This window comes from Mauremys reevesii, linkage group 3 (assembly GCF_016161935.1).
Source record: "Mauremys reevesii isolate NIE-2019 linkage group 3, ASM1616193v1, whole genome shotgun sequence".
Classification (NCBI taxonomy): domain Eukaryota; kingdom Metazoa; phylum Chordata; order Testudines; family Geoemydidae; genus Mauremys; species Mauremys reevesii.
The window spans coordinates 208,006,806-208,033,532 of NC_052625.1; the positions used below are offsets into that span (position 1 = coordinate 208,006,806).

At 50.2% G+C, this 26,727-nt stretch overlaps 1 protein-coding gene across 10 annotated transcripts in view; it reads left to right on the forward strand.

Moving 5' to 3' along the window:
- The window catches only part of LOC120400768 (low density lipoprotein receptor adapter protein 1-like), a 43,323-nt gene that overhangs the window by 7,292 nt on the left and 9,304 nt on the right, over window positions 1–26,727 (forward strand). For 4 of the 10 annotated variants that reach the window (XR_005596056.1, XR_005596057.1, XM_039529745.1 and 1 more), the window contains exons 2-7: window positions 5,830–5,972; window positions 6,693–6,805; window positions 19,100–19,214; window positions 22,349–22,421; window positions 22,803–22,919; window positions 24,831–24,882. Coding sequence is in view for 8 of the 10 variants with exons in the window: in XM_039529745.1 (XP_039385679.1) it covers window positions 5,830–5,972; window positions 6,693–6,805; window positions 19,100–19,214; window positions 22,349–22,421; window positions 22,803–22,919; window positions 24,831–24,882 (613 nt within the window). In the remaining 2 variants the exon portion in view is untranslated. The remainder of the gene's footprint in view (window positions 1–5,829; window positions 5,973–6,692; window positions 6,806–19,099; window positions 19,215–22,348; window positions 22,422–22,802; window positions 22,920–24,830; window positions 24,883–26,727) is intronic. The other 6 variants (XM_039529751.1, XM_039529747.1, XM_039529750.1 and 3 more) reach the window with 2 other exon arrangements.

Below are 26,727 nucleotides of genomic sequence, written 5' to 3' on the forward strand. Positions count from 1 at the left end.
GTTTCTTGCCCTACTTTTTGAATCAAGGTCACTTGCTTTAGCTAGTGAAAGACGCTGCAGGAGGCAGTGACTGAGAGGGTTCCCTTGGAAGGCTTACGCTGTCCAGACGGTTCTGTGCTCTGTACAAGGCTGTTCTCCCACTGATTCACGCCTGCCATGCAGTCAGAGCAGTGTCCTTGTTAATGTGCCTTCTGCCTGTTGCACCTGCTGAGAGGCAGGGACCTGGATCCTTGGGCTGTGGGCCATGTAGGCTCTGTACAGATTGTGTCCAAACAATGCCATATAAAGCTATTACCCTGGACTCCAGTCAGTAAATTTCCACTCATATGCCCCTCTTCTCATGCCCAGACTCTTGCACATATGCAACATTTCAGTGGAAAAAGTGCAGTTTGGGCCAGAGGGGAATGGCCCTGGAAAGTTTTAGCAAAATCTTGGGGGAATGAAAAGTGCATTGAAGGCAAAAAGTAGGTCAAGAAACAAAAATGTGCTCCCGTTGTTTTAATCACAATTTTGCCCACGGTAAGCTGCCTTGTGATCATGGCTAGTAATGCCTTAGTGTAGTCTCCAAGTTATACATTTAATGTTTGTGCCCCTGTCTTACCCGTCCCCAGTTGTGTTCCGTATTCACCATCATGTCGTGTTCCTATTTACATAGTGCCTCCACCAGTGTTTACAATCTTGTTTATACCACACTCAGCACAGTGGGGCACCAATTCTGGTCGAGGCTGCTGAATGTTACTGTAATGCAGAAAATCATTTACAAGATGATAGCAGAAAGTCTGATTATCAGACGAGTGATTAAAGCAATAGGAGCATATTTTGTTTTATTTAGATCTTCACAAGTCTCCTGACCATGTGCTCCCTAGGCACATGTAGAATTAATTCAATTACAAATATTACAGAAAGTGAAGATTATAAACTTCCTTATGCAATTATCAGAGGGGTAGCCATGTTAGTCTGGATCTGTAAAAGCAGCAAAGAATCCTGTGGCACCTTATAAACATCAGTTAGTCTTTAAGGTGCCACAGGACTTTATGCAATTAATTCACTTGGATTATACACCCAACAGCAAGCTGTTCTGGAGCCTGTTCATCCACCAGGAGAGTCTATGAACACAATTATTGCTAACTTCAAACCAAGTGGGGCTCAAATCTAACCCAATGATTTAGGAGCAGCATAGATCTGAGTGCTGGTGGAATATTCTGCTGGGCATAAGTGCTGCATCCGGCACTAGCTGGAATTTCTAAATGCTGACTGTGACGAAGTTGGAATGTTCATAATGTTTTTTTCTAAATACTGTGTGGGTGCCTCACTTTCCCCAATGCATTTCTTAAGTATCTAGGTGGTGGGATAAGGGTGTGTAATTGTTGCAGAGCCTTAGGGCTAGTCTACACTTACCGTCCGGGTGGACGCGGTGAGTTCGACTTCTTGGAGTTCGAACTATTGCGTCTGATCTAGACGCGATAGTTCGAACTCCGGAAGCGCCGCGGTCGACTCCGGTACTCCACCACTGCAAACAGCGGTGGTGCAGTCGACGGGGGAGCCGCGGAGTTCGACCCCGCCGCGTCTGGACGGGTGAGTAGTTCGAATTAGGGTACTTCGAATTCAGCTACGCTATTCATGTAGCTGAATTTGTGTACCCTAATTCGAACCCCCTTTTTAGTGTAGACCAGGCCTTAGAGGGCCAGTGTGATACTGTCTGCACAGAGAATGGCTGACACCCTGTCTCCTGGCAACTGATGGCCTTGGCCCCTCCCCTGCAAGGTGCCAACTGAAGGTGTTGGAGAACAAAGAGATCAGGTGGCCTCCTGGCCTGGGAAAGAGACAAAGGCCAGAGGAGGGGCTGGAGAGTTTCAGTTTGGAGCTGGCTAGGGAAAGAGAGGGAGGTGCAGACCTGGGGTCTGGCCTCCCTGGCCCCAAAATGGACCTGACTTAGGTTTCTGTACCTACAAGCTCTATTTTGGACTGTGTTCCTGTTGTTTAATAAACTTTCTGTTTTACTGGCTGGCTGAGAGTCAGGTCTGACTGCATAATTGGGGTGCAGGGCCCTCTGGCTTCCCCAGGAGCCCTGCCTGGCGGAATCGCTGTGGGAAGCGCACGGAGGGGCAGAGGAGGCTGCTCACAGAGAGGAGGCTCCCCCAGAGTCCTGCCTGGCTTTGTATGGAGTAGTTCCAGAGCGTCGCCCTGGTGACTCTGTGACGCTGCCCCATGTAGAGTGTGCTGCCGTGATTCAGGCTCGAGTTCGCATTGCTCTAGTTAACTGGGCAAATTCCTGCCCTCAGAAAAGTAACCCCTCTAGCTAAGAACAGTTAGAAAAAGTGCTGTTGGCCAGGCTGCTGCTTGGACTCCAGAAGCAGCTGGAGAGCCAAGAACTCCCAAAGCTGGGAGCCTGCAATGAATGGCAGGGAGCACAAGGGGGCCAAAAGAGACGTTTCTGCCACTTGCCTCCTTCCTCTCTCCCCCACGCCTCCAGCCTTCAGGTGATGCCTCGGTGCTGTCTGGGCTGAGTCTCAGCCAGGTCCCAGTCTGTGAGGCCCTGGGTAAATTGTTTAATCAGTTTAGGGACGAACTCTCTACAGATGGGTCTCATCAGCATCCTTAAGGCACTGCAGCTTGTATCTCCTCACTCATGGCACCAGAGACACCTTGACAAGAGGGCTGGCAGAGCAGAGGCCCACAAACGCTCAACTGCCACTGCTCAGAATGAGAGGAATGAATCCTTCTAGCCCTGCAAGGATCTGTTTGGGGCCTGTCCCTATTGAGTGCAGTAGGAGCTGTTACCCACACAAAATTCTCTGTTACACACACTCTAGGGCACCTACCTTTACACTTCCGTGTGCTCAAGGTATAAGGCACCCAACTTTACCCTAAATTTGTTACCTGTTCGCTCTAGGACACCCCACCTCTACCTAGTTCCTAGGGTTCAAGGCACAACCTGGTTGATTTAGGCACCCCCACCTTTTCCCAATCCTTAGGGCTCCAGGCCATCCATACCCAATTGCTAGGGCTCAGGGCCTAATCTTTTGTGGGTTTATGGGGTCTTTTACCAGTGAAAGAGCCTTACACAGTAATATCCTTAACCTCTATTTATTAACAATCACCCAAACAGAATGCACACACTAAGCATACAATGCTCACCACTCCCAATAAGGCAGATGAACTTTTCTTGATGGCCCGTTAGGATCAGGTCATCTGGGGCTCCAGCTTCTGCACGGTGTGGCAAATCTGATTTGGGGTATGTCCTGGAGTTGGTTCCAAAGAACTTCCTTTTAGACCTCAGTTTATACAGTGAAACTTGAGTCCTGCTTAGCTGTACCTTAACCAATCATTTTACTAAAATATTACGAAACAATTTTCTAGCCAATCCTAACATTGTAAAACAATTCTTTATCCAATTATGCCCCACCACCCTAGTTGATTTACACTTTACAAAGTTAATTATGCAACAGACAAACAATCAAAGAACTAGACAGAGACCATGTAGATAAACAATAGAGAAATGGGGATCATAAAGACAAAACAATAAAGTAGGGATTTCATAAACACAACTGTTGACAATTGATTTCTTGCCACAGATAATGCTATTAAACAAAGTTTTCTTTAACCATCTTAAGATCGGTTTCTTTATCTGGTGATGCTGGGCACTATTAGGACAAGGTTGCCTTCTCAACAGCCTGATATTACATTGTTTTAATGTAATTTAGATGGAATGTGAGGATATGACTTTCTGCTTCTTGGCTCACGGCTCCTGCTCGCTTTATATGGCTGCAGAAAAAGGCCTCAGACCTTACAATATGGCTACAGGAAAAGGCCTCATCCTTACAGAGTGGGGTTGGGCTCTTAGTCATAACCTGCTTAAAAGTATCTGGAATGTGGGCTTTCACACTGTCTCTGTGGGAAATGCCTTTGTCCAAACCATTTCCAGCACTGAACCGAGCCTCTGACACATGGACTGGGGCCTTCCTGGAAGGGGTGAAACATGATTCTGAAAAGAGGCTCATCTGCATGGAGCAGGAAAGACCCTGCCCTGTGCTAAGGAAATCCATGCCAATCTGATGTTCACAATATGATTAGGAGCCCAAGTTTCCCCCAGGTTGACTCACCGCTAAGAACAACCATACTGGGTCAGTGATCCATCTAGCTCTGTACCTTATCTTCTGACCGTGACCAGTGCCAGATGCTTCAGAGGGTGTGAAGAAAAGAGGGCAACTACAGTATTGAATGGTCAATTCCCTGTGGTCCATTCCTATTACCCTTACAAGGGTAAGGCCCTGGCCTCCTGTTTCTTGTCATTTCTGTAGTTCCCCTCCCTGTAACTAACCTAGTTGGTGCTGTTTAACATCCATGGACGATGGTTGATAACAGCAGGTTCAGAGCCTCAGCTCATCCTGTTAAGCTTATTTGTTTCTATTACTGGCTACTGGACAGAGTAGAGATCAGTGAAACATTCAGCACATTAAAAGTTGCTTCCATATATCAAATGTGATGGTACTTTGACCAATAAATAGGTCTGTCATCTTTAAAGATAGAGAACTTCCATTTATCAAAGATTACTTAGATCCTGTGGGAACCAAGCTGAAGCTGGAGTGGCACAAATGGAGATTCAAATGTATTCATACCCTATTTTCCAACCCATGTGTCCCACATACTGTAGCTGCAGCATGTGTAATTATGTAACCTGTTCCCCTGAGCCTCCTGCCATGAGAGTGCAAAGCCCTGTGGTTACTTTTTTCTCAAAGAAGCTAGCTGGCTAGCTAGCTAGGAGAAACCGGGGGCTGGTCATTGGGAACCTTCCTTATTCTAAACAAACATTCTAGGTCTACAGGAAAAATGGCTGCAGCTCAAAAGGCAGCAGGATGTAGGCTTCAACAAAGACTAGTGCCCTTATGTCCCATCTCTCCCCCATGCAGCACCGTAGGTTTGGATGCCCCTTCCCCTCTCCTCCGAGTCCCTCCAAAACCCACCTCTCTTCCAGGTACCTGAGTTCTCACCTTCGAGAAGGGCTAACAAAATATTTCCTCAAGCCATGGTGCTGCCTAGCCTTCAGGGTGCAGGCATATCCTGTCCAACTCCTGCTCTGACTGCTTAGCTCTTGCTAGTAAGACCATGCCCCGGCAGACTTGTGACTTCTGGATAACAACAACAGGGACTCTGATTTTGATTTAACCTAGCTGTGACTGTTTAAAGACTGCACTGAGCAAGTGCAGTAGAGAACACTATTGAGTGCATGGTGCACCTGTGGCCACTGAGTTAAGGGCCAGTCCTTGAGAATGGGCAATGGGATGCATCACTCGATGATTGCCTGTTCTGTTTGTTCCCTCTGAAGCACTTGGCGTTGGCCACTGTGGGAAGACAGGATACTGGGCTAGATGGACCTTTGGTCTGACCCAGTATGGCCGTTCTTATGTTCCTCCAAGATGCAGTGCACCCATCACTCCCAGCAAAGTCAATGGGAGCTGGGAGCTCCCTGCACAGCATCTCACAGGATCAGGCTCTGTGTAGGCATCAGTTGGGTCAAGGAGCTTACAAGTTCTGCTAGCAGAGCAAATGCCTCCAGAACAAGGAGCTTAGAGCATCATAGGATTGAATTTTTTCCCAAAACAAAAAGCTGAGAAGTTAAATGCACCCCCTGGTGCAGATAGCAGCACTGAGATGGGGAGCTGCAGAAGAAGTGCCCACAGCACTATTAACTCTGCTGCAGGGCACCTGCTGCAAATAGTAACAAATTGCTGGAGAGAATCAAGCTGGGAACAGTGCATCAGGTACCAGCATGGCAGTTGTTTGTGCATGTTATTACTCACACTAACCACGCTACCTGTGCCTCTGCAGAGCTCCCGGAGAACTGGGCCGACATGCAGGAGCCCCTGCTGGAGGGGATTGGCTTCACACTCAAGTACCTGGGCATGACACTGGTGGAGAAACCCAAAGGAGAAGACATGGCAGCCAATGCCATCCGTCGGATCATCGCTATGGTAAGCGATGTCCCCCAGTGCTGGACTTCAGTGTCTCTGCCTGCCTGGTGAGGGGGTGGAAGGAAAGTCAGTATTTAGGGACTTGGCCCCACAGAATTTGGGGGAACTGGGCTAAGTGATTGTTTCCAAGGCCTGTGCTCCTCTCCGCTTCTCACCTTCTGTTTCCAACATGCTCATGGTTCCACAGCCCATGTGTCCTGCCCTCTGAGTCAAGCCTCCAGAGCATCGGATGGCAGCTGGCCCCTGTCCAGGCAGAGGAGGGGGCCCAGCAGGGGCCTTGGTCTCTGAGGAGGGAGACTCTCAGTTTCACTTGCATGCAGGGGAGAGAGAGGGTCCCCCTCTCTGCCTGCCTCTAGCCCCTTCTCTGAGGATCTCAAAGCACTTTCCAGATGGGAAGCTTGATCGGTGACTTAAACCCTGTTACACAGATGGGGAGCTTGAAGTGCAGAGAGGGGAAGGGATCTGCCCAGGGTCATGCAGTATGGTAGAGGCATGAACAGAACCCAGGAGTCCTGACTCCAAGGGCAGTGCCAGAATCCCAGGACCAGCTTTCCACTTCCTATGGTACTGACATTTGCTATCTGAAATCCCAGTGCCTGGGATGCTGCAGAGGGTCTGGACTACTGATTCCAATGGAGAGTGATGGGAGCAAGAATCACTCACTGGGTTTTGGTCAGTGACTAAAGTGCCCCCATGCATTTCCCCTCTCCCTGCCTCCAGGCTCGCGTGGGAGCCAAGAAATTCCAGAAGGTGATTCTGACTGTCTCTCCGAGGGGAATCTCACTGCAGGACGCTGAGACCAAGGAGATGATAGAGTGTGTCTCCATTTACAGGTATGGTGGGGGTGGGGGCGGCAGTAGAACAGAAAAGTGAAAGGTACTAGGCTACTAGGAATAGGAGGTGGGAGGAGGGGTGGAAGGATTTTGTCAACCAGGAGGTGGTCCCCTGTGCCCTTTGTCAGTGGGAATGTCTTCCCTTCACCTTCCTAGTCAGCAAGCGGCCCTCCAGCCCTGTCCCATCAGCGACCCTAGTGCCCTGTCCCGGCCTCAAGCTCAGCTGACTTTGCACTAGGACTTTATAGACCTGTGCACAGCCTGGCAGGTTGCAGTGGGGCAGGTGCAGGTGCTGTGTATTGGTAGGAGAGAGATGCCAGGCTAAGCTTCAGCGGCGTGAACCCTGCATTTGTCTATTGAGTGATCGTTCACTTACCATGCTGCTTCCTCCGCCCCCAGACACACACTTCCTCTTCAGGGTCACCTGCTGCCCAGCTCCCTGAACCACTGACCCGCAGTGACATTAGCCTCACACCTTGCCCAGACCACAGACACATACTGAGGAGACAGCATGCAGCACAGGTTCAGTGGGATGGTTGCATGGGGCTCAGTGCAGAGGCAGCTGGGCCCTGTCTGTCTGATATTGCTGCCCACCACTGTAGAATCTGAGCATGTTCCTCATTAAATCAGTAACACAGTCCCTGGTGGTCTCCTTGGAGTATCTGGTGCATCTCCTTTTTCACTGTCAAAACTCTGCTTAGGAGGGGGTAGTTGGATTTGGGGTTTATGTTGAGGCTTTATTTTCTCTTTTTGGTTTGATTAGGGTTGGAGGGGCAGAAGGGTGGGATGTGAGTATGTTGGGGGAGCCAGGGGCGTCTGGGTGGCAAAGGGGCATCTGTGTTGGGGAGCATGGGGAGTGGAGATAGGTCTGTGTGTTGGGAAGCAGGGGTGGCGCGGGTTGTGGGTTTGCAGGGTGTCTGTTGGGCTGGGCAGGGCAGGGCAGAAGAAGGTTATCTGTGTTGGGGATGTTGTGGAAGAGGGAGTCTGTGTGTGTCATGGGGTTGGGTGGGTGTCTGTGTCAGGAGTGTCTGTCTGTCCGGGGTGGGGGGCAGAAGGAGGGAGTCTGTGTGTCAAGGGGGCAGAAGTAGGGGAGTTTGTGTGTGTCATTCTTAGGATGGAAAGGCCTCCTCCAAGAAGAAGGTTTTGCACTGTTTCCTAGACTGAGTCTGGATGTCCCTGGTCTCCCCTGGAAGTTTGTTACATAGCTGGTTCCTCCCCTCTGTGCTTTGTCTCCAGAGCCCACATGCTTTGTCCCGGGCTCTGTGATCTGCGCCATCCCACAGCAGCAACACTGTCACGGGGGTTCAGCGATTAAATTCAGTCTTTGTAGCTGGGGCTTAATCTAGTAATTGCTGTGAAGATTAGGATGAAGGCCTTAAACCGGCATCGGAAGCTGACTGAGAGCCTTCCAATAGGAGGAGTGAGGGCAAATAACCTGACTATCAAGCTCTGTCAAAACTAAACTTATGAACTGGAGTTGTCTGATAGCAGGGGACTTGATGGCCCCAGAGGTCTCTTGCAGTCCTATGTCATTTGTTCCTATGGAAGACAGTGCTGGGACTTGAGCACAGGCCTGATGTGCTCACAGGGTATGTCTGTCTACACAACTTGCAGCAGCAAGCACCCAGTCTGGGCTAACACACCTGTGTTAGTGGGGCTCACGCTAGCGCTCCAAGAGTAGCTAGAATTGCAGCACTTAGAAGTTGCGGCTCAGGCTGGAACTCGGGCTCTGAAGCCCACCCTCCTGTTTAGGCGTCAGAGCCTGAGCCGCAGCTTCAAGGTGCTGTCTACTCAGCTATTTTTAGAGCACTAGGACGAGCCCACTAGCCCAAATCTGTCAGGCCAGGCTGGAGGGCACTGCCGTGGGCTGTGTAAACATACCTGCAGTGGCCTGGGCCATGGAGAAGGCAGCCAGCCTTGTACCAACCGGAGCCTGTCCATCATCTTCACATTCAGCTTCAGACAAAGTGAATTGCAATTATCCATCCTGGAGGTGATCAGTGCATGGATTACTGTGGCCAGCGTTATACCGATTTAACCCTGCACCCATCCACACGAGGCCCTTTATATCGATATAAAGGGCTCTTTAAACCGGTTTCTGTACTCCTCCCCGCCGAGAGGAGTAGCGCTGAAATTGGTATTGCCATGTCGGATTAGGGTTAGTGTGGTATTGGCCTCCGGGAGCTATCCCACAGTGCACCATTGTGACCACTCTGGAAAGCCATCTGAACTCGGATGCACTGGCCAGGTAGACAGGAAAAGCCCTGTGAACTTTTGAATTTCATTTCCTGTTTGCCCAGCGTGGAGCTCTGATCAGCACGGGTGGCGATGCAGTCCTAAATCCAAAAAGAGCTCCAGCATGGACCGTACGAGAGATACTGGATCTGATCGCTGTACGGAGAGACAAATCTGTTGTATCAGAGCTCCGTTACAGAAGACGAAATGACAAAGCATTTGAAAAAATCTCCAGGCTATGATAGACAGAGGCCACAGCAGGGACTCAGCACAGTGCTGCATGAGAAGCGTAACGGAAAGCCAAAGAATCAAATGGATGCTCATGGAGGGAGGGAGGGGGTACTGAGGACTCCAGCTATCCCACAGTCCCCGCAGTCTCCGAAAAGCATTTGCATTCTTGGCTGGGCTCCCAGTGCCTGAAGGGTCAAAAACATTTTCCCGGGTGTTTCAGGGTGTATGTCATCAATTTACACCCTTCACCCCCCAACCCCCGAAAGAAAAGGGAAAAAAATCGTTTCTCGCCTTTTTTCAATGTCACCCTATGTCTACTGCATGCTGCTGGTAGACGGGGTGCTGGAGCAGCATCCTCTCCTCTCCCCTCCCCTCCCCGGTGGCAGACAGTACAGTACAGAAGGACTGGTATCCGTTCTCGTCATCAGCCTATGAGTGCTCCTGGCTGGCCTCGGTGAGTTCGGCCGGGGGCACCTGGGTAAAAATAGGAATGACTCCTGGTCATTCCCAGTAGATGGTACAGAACGGCTGGTAACCGTCCTCATCATAGCAACTGGGGGCTGAGCTCTATCAGCCCCCCCGTCATGTCTAAAGAAAAGATTCTGTACTGCCTGGACTATCATAGCAGCTGGAGGCTTCCTCCCCCTCATTTTATCTCACTAAAAAGTCTTGCATCCGAAGAAGTGGGTATTCACCCACGAAAGCTCATGCTGCAAAACGTCTGTTAGTCTATAAGGTGCCACAGGATTTTTTGTTGCTTTTACAGATCCAGACTAACACGGCTACCCCCCTGATACTAAAAAGTCTGTGTTTCTTATTCCTGCATTCTTTATTACTTCATCACACAAATGGGGGGACACTGCCACGGTAGCCCAGGAGGGTTGGGGGAGGAGAGAAGCAACAGGTGGGGTTGTTGCAGGGGCACCCCCTAGAATGGCATGCAGCTTATCATTTCTGCGGGATCTCTGGGGCTCTGACACGGAGCGGCTGTGCTCTCTGGTTCTCTAGTACACTTGCCCCATATTCTAGGCAGGACTGACTATTTTTAGACAAAACATAGGAAGGGAATGACCCCCTGGGTCATTCCCATTTTTGCCTATGCGTCCCCGGCCGAACTCAGCGAGGCCAGCCAGGAGCACCCATGATAGCAGCAGACAGTACAGAACGACTGATAACCGTCATCTCATCACCAATTTACAATGGCATGGTAGACGGTACAATATGACTGGTAACCATCTCTGCTATCTTGCAAAGGCAAATGAATGCTGCTGTGTAGCAATGCAGTACCGCATCTGTCAGCAGCATCCAGTACACATACGGTGACAGTGACAAAAGGCAAAACGGGCTCCATGGTTGCCATGCTATGGCGTCTGCCAGGGCAATCCAGGGAAAAAGGGCATGAAATGATTGTCTGCAGTTGCTTTCCCAGAGGAAGGATTGAGTGACGACATTTACCCAGAATCACCTGTGACACTGTTTTTGCATTGGGATCTCAACCCAGAATTCCAATGGGCAGGGGAGACTGCAGGAACTATGGGATAGCTACAGGATAGCTACCCACAGTGCAACACTCTGGAAATCGACACTAGCCTCGGTACATGGAATTAATGTGCTTAGTGTGGCGCGTGCACTCGACTTTATACCATCTGTTTTACAAAACCGGTGTATGTAAAATCGGAATAATCCCATGGCAGATGAGTCAGGAGGCAACAGCATGCAACACCCATGACAAGCAGGGAGGGGATATACCAGCCCCATGCTGGCCATGGCAGCCCAGCACAACCACCACCAACAGGCTCCCTGGGTATGAGGATGGGGTCAAGGTACTCACTGGGACTGTACTTTGGAGCTGGCCCCACCATGTTTCCTGCCCTGAGTGACCAGATAGCCTGACCTATCAGCAAGGGGTATAAAGGCTGCCCAAGATCCTGGAGGATTATAAACTGTCCCCTGCCTGCCTCCTCCTGCTGCTGCACCCCCCTCCACACCATGAATTTAAGCCCAGACCCTGGAGCGCCTTGCCTATGGGCCGCCAGCATCGGGAGTGGTGCCCAGGTGTGATGTGATTGCAGGAGCTCATGTTGCCGAGTCCCCGCAGGGCTGAAGGCTCCTGCTCCAGGTGAGATGTGCTGGCAGGAGCCCACGTTGCCGGGGAGAGGTGCTGCAGCAGGCTGAGCTAGCTGGACTCCCTGCAGTTCCCAGGGCTCCTGCTCCAGGTGGGATGCGTTGCCATGATGCAGATGGCAGGAGATGAAGCATGTATAACTGAGGCAGGTCAGCATCTACCAGGATGGGGCAGGGTCTCCTAGCCATGGAGGTGGTAGACAGCTTTACTCACAGCTCAGCATTAGTGAAGAATCCAGGAGTCACCTAGACTACAGACTGAACCGAACTGACCAATTGTGGGTATGAACCTGCCATCAGGGGAGACTGCATCGGGGCTGTGAACTCCTTACAGTACTTTCCTCTGACACCAGCATCACCTTTGTCTTGCTCAGGATCAGTCCTCCATCCATCAACAGCAGATCATCCATCAGTGACACTAAACCAGTTTCCATCCTGAATCCTGGCCTGAATCCAGCTTGTGCCCAGTCTAGGATATTAGCTAAAGATAGCAAAGAATCCTGTGGCACCTTATAGACTAACAGATGTTTTGCAGCATGAGCTTTCGTGGGTGAATACCCACTTCTTCGGATGCAAGCAGTGGAAATTTCCAGGGGCAGGTGTGTATATATAAGCAAGCAAGAAGCAAGCTAGAGATAATGAGGTTAGATCAATCAGGGAGGATGGGGCCCTGTTCCAGCAGCTGAGGTGTGAAAACCAAGGGAGGAGAAACTGGTTCTGTAATTGGCAAGCCATTCACAGTCTTTGTTTAGTCCTAAACTGATGGTGTTAAATTTGCATATGAACTGGAGCTCAGCAGTTTCTCTCTGGAGTCTGGTCCTAAAGTTTTTTTGCTGGAGGATGGCCACCTTAAAATCTGCTATTGTGTGGTCAGGGAGGTTGAAGTGTTCTCCTACAGGTTTTTGTATATTGCCATTCCTAATGTCTGATTTGTGTCCATTTATCCTTTTCCTTAGAGACTGTCCAGTTTGGCCGATGTACATAGCAGAGGGGCATTGCTGGCATATATTACATTGGTGGACGTGCAGGTGAATGAACCGGTGATGGTGTGGCTGATCTGGTTAGGTCCTGTGATGGTGTTGCTGGTGTAGATATGTGGGCAGAGTTGGCATCGAGGTTTGTTGCATGGGTTGGTTCCTGAGCTAGAGTTACTATGGTGCGGTGTGCAGTTGCTGGTGAGAATATGCTTCAGGTTGGCAGGTTGTCTGTGGGACTGGCCTGCCACCCAAGGCCTGTGAAAGTGTGGGATCATTGTCCAGGATGGGTTGTAGATCCCTGATGATGCGCTGGAGGGGTTTGAGCTGGGGACTGTATGTGATGGCCAGTGGAGTCCTGTTGGTTTCTTTCTTGGGCTTGTCTTGCAGTAGGAGGCTTCTGGGTACACATCTGGCTCTGTTGATCTGTTTCCTTATTTCCTCATGTGGGTACTGTAGTCTTGAGAATGCTTGGTGGAGATTTTCTAAGTGTTGGTCTCTGTCTGCGGGGTTAGAGCAGATACGGTTGTACCTCAGTGCTTGGCTGTAGACAATGGATCTTGTGGTGTGCCGGGATGGAAGCTGGAGGCATGAAGGTAGGCATAGGTCGGGTAGTTTTCGGTATAGGGTGGTGTTAATGTGACCACCACTTATTTGCACCGTGGTGTCTAGGAAGTGGACCTCCCGTGTAGATAGGTCCAGGCTGAGGTTGATGGAGGGTGGAAGCTGTTGAAATCATGGTGGAATTTTTCCAGAGTCTCCTTCCCATGGGTCCAGATGATGAAGATGTCATCAATGTAGCGTAGGTAGAGAAGGGGCGTGAGTGGACGGGAGCTGAGGAAGCGTTGTTCCAGGTCAGCCATAAAAATATTGGCATATTGTGGGGCCAGTGCCACTGATCTGGAGATATATATTGTCATTAAATTTGAAATAGTTGTGTGTGAGGATAAAGGCACAGAGCTCAGCAACCAGTTGTGCTGTGGCATCATCAGGGATACTGTTCCTGACAGCTTGTATTCCATCAGTGTGTGGGATGTTTGTGTAGAGAGCCTCTACATCCATGGTGGCTAGGATGGTGTTCTCTGGAAGGTCACCAATGCATTGTAGTTTCCTCAGGAAATCAGTGGTGTCACGGAGATAGCTGGGAGTGCTGGTAACATAGGGTCTGAGTAGAGAGTCCACATATCCAGACAGTCCTTCAGTGAGAGTTCCAATGCCAGAGATGATGGGGCGTCCAGGATTTCTGGGTTTGTGGATCTTGGGTAGTAGATAGAATAACCCTGGTCGGGGTTCTAAGGGTATGTTGATTTGTTCTGGTGTTAGTGTAGGGAGTGTCCTGAGTAGATGGTTCAGTTCCTTAGTGTATTCCTCAGTGGGATCTGAGGGAAGTAGCCTGTAAAATTTGGTATTGGAGAGTTGTCTGACGGCCTCCTTTTGGTAGTCAGACCTGTTCATGATGACAACAGCCCCTCCTTTATCAGCCTCTTTGATTATAATGTCAGGATGTTTTCTGAGGCTGTGGATGGCATTGCGTTCTGCACGACTTAGGTTGTGAGGCAAGCGATGTTGTTTTTCCACAATTTCTGCCTGTGAAGCATTCAATGTATAGGTCCAGACTGTCATTTCGACCCTCAGGAGGAGTCCATGTGGAGTTCTTCTTTTGTGCTGTTGGTGGAGGGTAACTGTGTATCAGTGCGCTGTTCAGTGTTGTCCTGGAAGTATTCTTTGAGTCGGAGAGATCGCCGCAGAACTGTATCATGTTGGTGGGGGTGGCAGGGCAGAAAGAGGCTGATAAAGGAGGGGCTGTTGTCATCATGAACAGGTCTGACTACCAAAAGGAGGCCGTCAGACAACTCTCCAATACCAAATTTTACAGGCTACTTCCCTCAGATCCCACTGAGGAATACACTAAGGAACTGAACCATCTACTCAGGACACTCCTACACTAACACCAGAACAAATCAACATATTCTATCTACTACCCAAGATCCACATCATCTCTGGCATTGGAACTCTCACTGAAGGACTGTCTGGACTCTCTACTCAGACCCTATGTTACCAGCACTCCCAGCTATCTCCGTGACACCACTGATTTCCTGAGGAAACTACAATGCATTGGTGACCTTCCAGAGAACACCATCCTAGCCACCATGGATGTAGAGGCTCTCTACACAAACATCCCACACACTGATGGAATACAAGCTGTCAGGAACAGTATCCCTGATGATGCCACAGCACAACTGGTTGCTGAGCTCTGTGGCTTTATCCTCACACACAACTATTTCAAATTTAATGACAATATATATCTCCAGATCAGAGGCATATGCCAATATTTTTATGGCTGACCTGGAACAACGCTCTCAGCTCTACATTGATGACATCTTCATCATCTGGACCCATGGGAAGGAGACTCTGGAAAAATTCCACCATGATTTCAACAGCTTACACCCCTCCATCAACCTCAGCCTGGACCTATCGCTATGCCTACCTTCATGCCTCCATTCCATCCCGGCACACCACAAGATCCATTGTACAGCCAAGCACTGAGGTACAACTGTATCTGCTCTAACCCAAACAGATCAACAGAGCCAGATGAAAGAAACCAACAGGACTCCACTGGCCATCACATACAGTCCCCAGCTCAAACCCTCCAGCGCATCATCAGGATCTACAACCCATCCTGGACAATGATCCCACACTTTCACAGGCCTTGGGTGGCAGGCCAGTACAGACAACCTGCCAACCTGAAGCATATTCTCACCAGCAACTGCACAGCTCAGGAACCAATCCATGCAACAAACCTCGATGCCAACTCTGCCACATATCTACACCAGCAACACCATCCACAGGACCTAACCAGATCAGCCACACCATCACCGGTTCATTCACCTGCACGCCCACCAATGTAATATATGCCATCATATGCCAGCAATGCCCATCTGTATGTACATCGGCCAAACTGGACAGTCTCTAAGGAAAGGATAAATGGACACAAATCAGACATTAGGAATGGCAATATACAAAAACCAGTACTAGAACACATCAACCTCCCAGACAACACAAAAGCAGAATATAAGGTGGCCATCCTCAAGCAAAAAAAATTTAGGACAATACTCCATAGAGAAACTGCTGAGCTCCAGTTCATATGCAAATTTAACACCATCAGTTTAGGACTAAACAAAGACTGTGAATGGCTTGCCAATTACAGAACCAGTTTCTCCTCCCTTGGTTTTCACACCTCAGCTGCTGGAACAGGGCCCCATCCTCCCTGATTGATCTAACCTCATTATCTCTAGCTTGCTAAATTTCCACTGCTTGCATCCGAAGAAGTGGGTATTCACCCACGAAAGCTCATGCTGCAAAACATCTGTTAGTCTATAAGGTGCCACAGGATTCTTTGCTATCTTTAGCTAATATCCTAGACTGGGCACAAGCTGGATTCAGGCCAGGATTCAGGATGGAAACTGGTTTAGTGTCACTGATGGATGATCTGCTGTTGATGGATGGAGGACTGATCCTGAGCAAGACAAAGGTGATGCTGGTGTCAGAGGAAAGTACTGTAAGGAGTTCACAGCCCCGATGCAGTCTCCCCTGATGGCAGGTTCATACCCACAATTGGTCAGTTCGGTTCAGTCTGTAGTCTAGGTGACTCCTGGATTCTTCACTAATGCTGAGCTGTGAGTAAAGCTGTCTACCACCTCCATGGCTAGGAGACCCTGCCCCATCCTGGTAGATGCTGACCTGCCTCAGTTATACATGCTTCATCTCCTGCCATCTGCATCATGGCAACGCATCCCACCTGGAGCAGGAGCCCTGGGAACTGCAGGGAGTCCAGCTAGCTCAGCCTGCTGCAGCACCTCTCCCCGGCAACGTGGGCTCCTGCCAGCACATCTCACCTGGAGCAGGAGCCTTCAGCCCTGCGGGGACTCGGCAACATGAGCTCCTGCAATCACATCACACCTGGGCACCACTCCCGATGCTGGCGGCCCATAGGCAAGGCGCTCCAGGGTCTGGGCTTAAATTCATGGTGTGGAGGGGGGTGCAGCAGCAGGAGGAGGCAGGCAGGGGACAGTTTATAATCCTCCAGGATCTTGGGCAGCCTTTATACCCCTTGCTGATAGGTCAGGCTATCTGGTCACTCAGGGCAGGAAACATGGTGGGGCCAGCTCCAAAGTACAGTCCCAGTGAGTACCTTGACCCCATCCTCATACCCAGGGAGCCTGTTGGTGGTGGTTGTGCTGGGCTGCCATGGCCAGCATGGGGCTGGTATATCCCCTCCCTGCTTGTCATGGGTGTTGCATGCTGTTGCCCCTCCTGACTCATCTGCCATGGGCGTCCCTGTGTAAGGGTACGTCTACACTACGGGATTATTCCGATTTTACATACACCGGTTTTGTAAAACAGATGGTATAAAGTCGAGTGCACGCGGCCACACTAAGCACATTAATTCGGCGGTGTGCGTCCATGTACCGAGGCTAGTGTCGATTTCCAGAGTGTTGCACTGTGGGTAGCTATCCTGTAGCTATCCCATAGTTCCTGCAGTCTCCCCTGCCCATTGGAATTCTGGGTTGAGATCCCAATGCAAAAACAGTGTCACAGGTGATTCTGGGTAAATGTCGTCACTCAATCCTTCCTCTGGGAAAGCAACTGCAGACAATCATTTCATGCCCTTTTTCCCTGGATTGCCCTGGCAGACGCCATAGCATGGCAACCATGGAGCCCGTTTTGCCTTTTGTCACTGTCACCGTATGTGTACTGGATGCTGCTGACAGATGCGGTACTGCATTGCTACACAGCAGCATTCATTTGCCTTTGCAAGATAGCAGAGATGGTTACCAGTCATATTGTACCGTCTACCATGCCATTGTAAATTGGTGATGAGATGACGGTTATCAGTCGTTCTGTACTGTCTGCTGCTATCATGGGTGCTCCTGGCTGGCCTCGCTGAGTTCGGCCGGGGACGCATAGGCAAAAATGGGAATGACCCCCTGGGTCATTCCCTTCCTATGTTTTGTCTAAAAATAGTCAGTCCTGCCTAGAATATGGGGCAAGTGTACTAGAGAACCAGAGAGCACAGCCGCTCCGTGTCAGAGCCCCAGAGATCCCGCAGAAATGATGAGCTGCATGCCATTCTAGGGGGTGCCCCTGCAACAACCCCACCCGTTGCTTCTCTCCTCCCCCAACCCTCCTGGGCTACCGTGGCAGTGTCCCCCCATTTGTGTGATGAAGTAATAAAGAATGCAGGAATAAGAAACACAGACTTTTTAGTATCAGGGGGGTAGCCGTGTTAGTCTGGATCTGTAAAAGCAACAAAGAATCCTGTGGCACCTTATAGACTAACAGACGTTTTGCAGCATGAGCTTTCGTGGGTGAATACCCACTTCTTCGGATGCAAGACTTTTTAGTGAGATAAAATGAGGGGGAGGAAGCCTCCAGCTGCTATGATAGTCCAGGCAGTACAGAATCTTTTCTTTAGACATGACGGGGGGGCTGATAGAGCTCAGCCCCCAGTTGCTATGATGAGGACGGTTACCAGCCGTTCTGTACCATCTACTGGGAATGACCAGGAGTCATTCCTATTTTTACCCAGGTGCCCCCGGCCGAACTCACCGAGGCCAGCCAGGAGCACTCACAGGCTGATGACGAGAACGGATACCAGTCCTTCTGTACTGTACCGTCTGCCACCGGGGAGGGGAGGGGAGAGGAGAGGATGCTGCTCCAGCACCCCGTCTACCAGCAGCATGCAGTAGACATAGGGTGACATTGAAAAAAGGCGAGAAACGATTTTTTTCCCTTTCGGGGGGTGGGGGGTGAAGGGTGTAAATTGATGACATACACCCTGAAACACCCGGGAAAATGTTTTTGACCCTTCAGGCACTGGGAGCCCAGCCAAGAATGCAAATGCTTTTCGGAGACTGCGGGGACTGTGGGATAGCTGGAGTCCTCAGTACCCCCTCCCTCCCTCCATGAGCATCCATTTGATTCTTTGGCTTTCCGTTACGCTTCTCATGCAGCACTGTGCTGAGTCCCTGCTGTGGCCTCTGTCTATCATAGCCTGGAGATTTTTTCAAATGCTTTGTCATTTCGTCTTCTGTAACGGAGCTCTGATACAACAGATTTGTCTCTCCGTACAGCGATCAGATCCAGTATCTCTCGTACGGTCCATGCTGGAGCTCTTTTTGGATTTAGGACTGCATCGCCACCCGTGCTGATCAGAGCTCCACGCTGGGCAAACAGGAAATGAAAATCAAAAGTTCACAGGGCTTTTCCTGTCTACCTGGCCAGTGCATCCGAGTTCAGATGGCTTTCCAGAGCGGTCACAATGGTGCACTGTGGGATAGCTCCCGGAGGCCAATACCGTCGATTTGCGGCCACACTAACCCTAATCCGACATGGCAATACCAATTTCAGCGCTACTCCTCTCGTCGGGGAGGAGTACAGAAACCGGTTTAAAGAGCCCTTTATATCGGTATAAAGGGCCTCGTGTGGATGGGTGCAGGGTTAAATCGGTATAACGCTGCTAAATTCGGTTTAAACGCGTAGTGTAGACCAGGCCTAAGACTCCCCAGCAGCATATCAGCTTCCCACACTAAATATTTAGCCAGCTCAGTGCTGCCCAGGCACCCAAAGGCTCCAGTCCCAGGCTGAATCCTGGGCGTCTGGCTGCTACCAAACCTGCCCAGTCACTTGTAGCTAGCACCGTCCTCTGACTGGCTGTCCCTTCTTGCAGGATTTCCTACTGCACCACGGACAAGCTGCAGAACAAGGTGTTTGCCTACGTGGCGCAGAGCCAGCAGAGTGGGGCGCTGGAGTGCCATGCCTTCCTGTCATCCAAGAAGAAGATTGTAAGCACCTGCCTTTAGCAAGAAGAGTCCAGGATGGGTCCTGCAAGTTCCCACTGCCCAGGAGAGGGAAAGTCCCTGCTTCCCCAGCACCTCTAGGATCTAACCATCTGTCCATGCCATGTTTCAGAGGGTGCCATCCCTACTCTGCTGCCCAATGCCCCTCTCCCAGCAAGAACAGCATTCTTCCCATCACCTGTCACAGATCCACAGGATCTGTGCTATGCCCCCACTTTTAAAGAGTCTCTTGGAGGAACCCCTTCAGTGTGGCACATCCCCAAGGGGTCCCACTCATTCTTCAGGGTTGACCCTGTATCCTCACCACCTCGGAGACTGAGCCTCTGGGCTCCAGCACTCCTGCTTCATGCAGTGAGCTCTGTCCAGCTGAGATAGACTCTTAGTCAGAGACTTTTCCACGCCTCAGGGACTGATGCACCCTGGCCAGGCTTTGCAATGACACTAGGCAGTGTTTTCCAAACAGAGCAGGGTTTATTAGTCACCTGGACACAGCACCAGGAAGTCCTTAAGTTAGCAAGAGAAACAAAGGTTAAGCCATAGTCCAGTTGGCCAAGCCAGTGCAGCCAGCCAGCCAAGATGCTATGGACTCCATGTCAGGCTCTGTCTCTCTCTCTCCTTTCTCAGTCCCAGATGAGAGGTCGGGGTTTATGCGGAGGGCAGCACTTAGCCCTGACATCTTAGCCTTTGTTCTTGAGCTGGGGCTTTGCTTGGTGAGAATGTTCTGGGCAGTGGGGTGTCCCATTATGGTTTCTTTTGGATTCTCTATTGATATAGGGAGTTTCATCAGGTTCCATCCAGTTTCCTAAAGACCCGGTCATTGCACCCTGGACAGTGAGGTGATTGTCACTTTCCTGAGGTGTTGTCACCATCTGCCCCACAACACTGGGTTTCTCGCAATGCTTTACTATTGTAGCTTCCAACCAGAGCTGCTCACAAACAGCCCTACCCGCATGCAGGTCGCACCCTGGGTGTCTGGGTATAGCTTGCAGCCCTGGTCCAGCATTTCTGACCCCAGCAGCCTGTCAGCAACACTCCAGTCACATGCTGGCTTCCACCAGCTATGGTTACTCCCAGTCCCAGATTTTCCCAAAAATGTGTGTTCTACACTGTCCAGCCCTCTCCTCGCAGTTCAGATATTAAAGGTCCATTTCCCCTGTAAAGAGACAGTATTCAACAATTCCCTGCCATAACTGGAATTACCAAACAGTTCAGTTTAAACACAGCAGTGGATTAGTTTAGGTTAAAAATGAAACAAGGTTGTTTAACTGCAAAGAGAGAGGTTTTAAGTGAGTACAAGTATGAAGGATTAAAGTCAGAAATGGTTACAAGAAAAAGAAAGATAAAATGCTTTCTAGTAGCTAAAGCTTTACAAGCTAGACGTGGTTCAAGGTAAAATCCTTACCACATGTTCCCAGCAACAGGGCTGACCAAATTCTCAGCTCAGGATCTCCTCCCAAAGTCAAAGGGCTGCTTCCTTTGTCATCTTAGGTGAGAGAGAGAGAGACAGAACCTGGGGTGTTTGTGCCCCTCACTTTTGTAGTCCAGTTACCCTTTGAGATGGATTTTCCCAAGGGTTACCCCTAGATAAAGCTCATTCCAGCTGTGAGGACAGAGACATGGTCTCGAGGTGAAAGAGGTTCCCATGTTGTTGTTTGCTAAAATGCAGATTGATCTGTTCCTGCTCCCCTTTGTTGCCAAAGAATGGCCTCTTGACCAGTGATTGCCAATCACCTTTGATGACAGCTGGCTAGAGGCATCAGCTTGTCCTATGTCTTTGAGAAACCGGTTTCCCCCCTCCCCACACTTGTCTGGTAAACACATTGAAGCTATAATTTCAGCTTATGTTTGTAACTCTTAATACAGATTCCATACATACACTCCACAAGAATATTGATGATCAATGTGTTAACTAGTTTTTAAATGATACCTAACAAGACACATTTTTCACAAACTGGATAAATTCATGGTGGCTAAGTCCATAAATGGCTATTAGCCAGGCTGGGTAAGAATGGTGTCCCTAGCCTCTGTTTGTCAGAGGATGGAGATGGATGGCAGGAGAGAGATCACTTGATCATTGCCTGTTAGGTTCACTCCCTCTGGGGCACCTGGCATTGGCCACTGTCGGTAGACAGGATACTGGGCTAGATGGACCTTTGGTCTGACCCGGTACGGCCGTTCTTATGTTACAAAGATGATTATAGTAATGTGTAGGGTGTGAATACAGGGGTGCTTCAGTCACAGTGACACACACACCTCATGTCTCCTACTCTGCCAAAAGAGCAGTGTTAACCCTTTGTCACGCACTGGGTAGCAATGCAAAGTACAGGGCGAAATGGAGGCACGCATAGGCTCCATAAAAATATTACAGAAAATTTGCACTTCATCACAGCCCCCTAGCCCTTCCTCTTCCCCACCTAAAGTGTCTGCTGCTCCTGGCTGACTTGCACCTTCTACTGGCTAGGCCTTCAACCGCCAGCTCCTGCAGCTCATGTAGTTATGAGCCCTCCAGCCCCTGGTGCTTCTCAGTTGGAGAAAGAGCGTGTGAGAGAGACAAGTTCCTGGGAGGAGGGAGTTGGGGTGTGGGACTGGTTTCCCCCATAGGCCCACTGACTACAGCACCCTCTGTTGCTGCCCCTCACCCCAGGAAACTGGCCAGTCCCCTGTAAATTTGTGAAAGCAATGAATGCAATCTTACCCTGATCCCCATCCCCACAGCCAAGTGATCCCAGGACTCTGTTCTGTTCCTGACTCTTCACTATGCTTGTGCCTTTCCCAGTGCCCCTGCAGACCTGGTCACTCCTCCCTGGGGAACAGGCACTCTCTGTGGTCTGACACCCCCCTCCCTGGAGGAATCTACCTTACTTTCTTTCTCCCCCCTTTAAGCTCTGGAAGTGCTGGATGTTGTGGGTGGTAGGGGTGCTGAAGGAAAAGATGATGGGCTTGTGGCCAAGGGCTATGGGGGAGGTGGGGGTAGGGATGCTGGGGCTTTGTGGGCAAGAGACACTGGTAGGTTGAGGGGTACTGCCCTGGGGTACATGGGGGCACTTGTAGAGGTTCTGGCGGGAGGGGGTGCAGGCAGGCTGCCTCGTTATTGACCACCGTGTGTCTCTTGCATACAGGCCCAAGCTGTGACTCTGACTGTGGCTCAGGCCTTCCAGGTGGCGCTAGATCACTGGGAAACAGCACAGGCAGGTAGGAGAGAACTGTCCCCTGACACCTCCCTCTGACCAGCCCAGGATTCCCCTTGGGACTGAGCAGGGCTGCTCCCTGCACTTGCTGGGGAAATGCACCACAGCATGAAGAGCAGCCTTCTCTGAGCCAGCACTCCAGGGCCCCCCCGCCCAAGTCCCTGGATCTCTGACAGTGGCAGTTCCCAGCTTGGCTTTCATCATTTAACACTTCCCCCACCTGCTGACTTCAGATGCAGCTCGAAGCCCTGGAGACCCCTGGGAGCCCACATGAAACCTGCCCCTGGGCTGGGAATTCCCAGCCTCCTCCTCCCCCGAGCAGGTTCTAAGGTATCTGCCCCCAGGACTCCCAGGCTCTGAATCTGCATCTTTCACCCTGTTTCAGGCTCTGTGCAGGAACAGTCCCTCCCTGAGTGTACCCTGGAGAGCAACAGGCCAGGCAGCACAAGTGAGCCAGCTCCGGTCCCCACGGGGAGCACCCCATTCAAACACCACTTTGAGGTACAGTCTATCCAGATCATTGCCCCTGCAAGGTGCAGAGTGAGTCCTCCTGGGGCAGCGAAGAGTCTGGCTTGCCCATCCCCACCACAGTAGAGAGCAATGCAGCTGGGCCTGGCTCCCCCCAGGTATCTCGGGGGCTGGGATTCTGGACATTGGGCATCAGGGAAGGTCAGAATGCTGGGGAAAAGCAATTCCTCCCCTGCCATCTCCCCCGGCTGAGACCCCCCACCTCCTGGCTTGTGTTGCTGACTCCTGAGCCCTCTCACACGCTGGACAGAGCCGAGTAGCATGGCAGGCTCTGGTGAAGGAAGAGGGTGAGCTCTGTGCTCTGAGTCCCTTTAACTGACTTTCAGGAATGGGGCAGGGCAGGGGTTTGTTGAGCAGTGCTTGCTGTGGAAGCTGTCATATGAGGCCCTAGCAGGTCCAGGATTGTCGTCAAGCTGGAAGGGCATATTGAATGGGGTCCTGCAGGGATCAGTTCTGGGTCTGGTTCTGGTCAATATCTTCATCAGTGATTTAGAGAATGGCATAGAGAGTACACTTATAAAGGGCTACCCCTCTGATACTTATAAAGTTTGTGGACGATACCAAGCTGGGAGGGGTTGCAAGTGCTTTGGAGGACAGGATTAAAATTCAAAATGATCTGAACAAACTGGAGAAATTATCTGAAGTAAATAGGATGAAACTCAATAAGGACAAATGCAAAGTCCTCCACTTAGGAAGGAACATCTGCTGCACATGTACAAAATGGGGAATGACTGCCTAGGAAGGATACTGCAGAAAGGGATCTGGGGGTCCTAGTGGATCACAAGCTAAATATGAGTGAAGAGTGGAAGACTTGCAAGAAAAGCAAACTTCATTCTGGGATGTATTAGCAGGAGTGTTGGAAGCAAGACAGGAGAAGTAATTCTTCTGCTCTACTCTGCGCTGATTAGGCCTCAGCTGGGGTATTGTGTCCAGTTCTGGGCACCACATTTCAGACAAGATGTGGACAAATTGGAGAAAGTCCAGAGAAGAGCAACAAAAATGATTAAAGGTCTAAAAAACATGACATATGAGGGAAGATTGAAAAAATTGGGTTTGTTTAGTCTAGAGAAGAGACTATTGAGAGGGGACATAAGTTTTCAAATACAGAGAAGGTTGTTACAAGGAGGAGAGAGAAAAATTGTTTTTGTTAACCTCTGAGGATAGGACAAGAAGCAATGGTCTCAAATTGCAGCGAGGATGGTTTAAGTTGGACATTAGGAAAAACTTCTTAACTGTCAGAGTGGTTAAGCACTGGAATAAATTGCCTAGAGAAATTGTGGAATCTCCATTGTTGGAAATTGTTAAGAGCAGGTTAGACAAACACCTGTCAGGGATAATACTTAGACCTTCCATGAGGCCAGGGGACTGGACTAGATGACCTCTCGAGGTCCCTTCTAGTCCTACGATTCTATAACCCTATGAGCACCAGGCCCCGTTGTGCTCTCTGTGTGTAACGGGCTTCTCTGATGCAAGTCTACTAACTCATGCTCCAGTTCAGACCCTATGTACAAGTTCTCTGTGGTCTCCTCTGGGCACCAAGAGAGCCAGGGCAGGAATTCTGTGTTCTCTCCCTTCCACGTGCCGTGGCCCTTCCTTTGAGCCCTAGGCCAAACAATTTCACCACGTACACTTGCCGGCTAGGCTGTGGTTCGCAGTGCCATGCTGATTCCCAGGAAAAGACAGTGCCCTTTTCTAGTGCAAAGCTTCATGGGGTTATTGTCCTGTAGCTTGGGGCATTGGGGCCATGCATGGGAGGTGTGGCCGGGGCATCAGGCCTGCATCTAGGAGGTGTGGCAAGGTCATTGGGGCCATGTTGCTGAGTGGGAGCAGTACCCCAGATGGAGTCATCTATTGGGATTTAAGCTTTCCTCTTTCTTGGTTTGCCAGGAGGAGGAGGAGGAGGAAGATGATGATGATCTCAATGAAGCCTTTTCTGGGTAGGTGACCATAGGATAGCAGGGCCCACCCAAGCCCAGAGCTATCCTGAAATCTGAGCAGGTGGGGCCATTTCCTGTCTTTAAATGAGATGGGTGTTCCGATTTCTCCTCCCTATGAAGATGTCAGGTCTGCGTCCTGTTCCAGGGGTGCCGTTAGCTTTACGGGCATAGTCAGATGTCAAAGGGGAACTGCATTGAAACAAACATTTGTGGGGAGGAGGGGTTGTCTCTGTGGCTTTGTCTTCCTTTGGAGAAGTCCCTGGGGAGCAGTGCTGAATGCTAATGCCCCAGAGATTCTACTCCTGGGGGAATTCTGCACCACTGTGCATGCACAGAATTTATGTCCCCTGCAGATTTCTTTGCTTCCCTGCAGAAAAATTACAGCAGTATGTTTCAGGGGCCAGAACAGCTGGCAGAGAGGTAAATCACTGTGGGGCAGGAGGTGGGACTGGGGAAGACCCGGCTGGTGGCTCCTACCCTGCGCCAGGCTCAGCTGCTAGTCTCGGCTGGGCTGGAGAGGACTGGACTTCCTCTTCCCTTGCACAGCATCCAGGACTGGGTCAGACCCACCCCCAGATTTCTCCCCCGGCTGAAGGAAGCTCTGCAAACTCTTCCCCCCCCCTTCCTGCACCCATCCCTCCTCAGCTGCAGGGGATGGGATCCCTGTACAGGGAGCTGCTCCCCCAGCCATCCAACCGCTGTGCATCCAGACCCTCCCGGCAAGCTTCACAGCCCCGCACTCAGAACCCGTTCTCCCCACCCCTCCATGAGCCCCACTCCCCCTGCACCTGGACCACCCCAATGAGCCACCCACACCCAGATCCCTATCCAACCAAGCCCCAATCAGCTGCATCTGGACCGTCCACTGAGCTTCCCCACACCCATACCCCCCTGCCAAGCTCTATTCTGGTTGAGTTTAGAAGGGGGTTCGAGCAGATGATGGAGGAAAGACATGAGGAGGCTGAAGTGCAAGAGTGTAATAAGAAAAGCCAAAGAGGAGTTTGAAGAACGGCTAGCCAAAAACTCCAAAGGTAATAACAAAATGTTTTTTAAGTACATCAGAAGCAGGAAGCCTGCTAAACAACCAGTGGGGCCCCTTGATGACCAAAATACAAAAGGAGTGCTTAAAGACGATAAAGTCATTGCGGAGAAACTAAATGGATTCTTTGCTTCAGTCTTCACGGCTGAGGATGTTAGGAAGATTCCCAAACCTGAGCTGGCTTTTGTAGGTGACAAATCTGAGGAACTGTCACAGATTGAAGTGTCACTAGAGGAGGTTTTGGAATTAATTGATAAACTCAACATTAACAAGTCACCGGGACCAGATGGCATTCACCCAAGAGTTCTGAAAGAACTCAAATGTGAAGTTGCGGAACTATTAACTAAGGTTTGTAACCTGTCCTTTAAATCGGCTTCGGTACCCAATGACTGGAAGTTAGCTAATGTAATGCCAATATTTAAAAAGGGCTCTAGGGGTGATCCCGGCAATTACAGACTGGTAAGTCTAACGTCGGTACCGGGCAAATTAGTTGAAACAATAGTAAAGAATAAAATTGTCAGACACATAGAAAAACATAAACTCTTGAGCAATAGTCAACATGGTTTCTGTAAAGGGAAATCGTGTCTTACTAATCTATTAGAGTTCTTTGAAGGTCAACAAACATGTGGACAAGGGGATCCGTGGACATAGTGTACTTAGATTTCCAGAAAGCCTTTGACAAGGTCCTCACCAAAGGCTCTTACGTAAATTAAGCTGTCATGGGATAAAAGGAAAGGTCCTTTCATGGATTGAGAACTGGTTAAAGGACAGTGAACAAAGGGTAGGAATTAATGGTAAATTCTCAG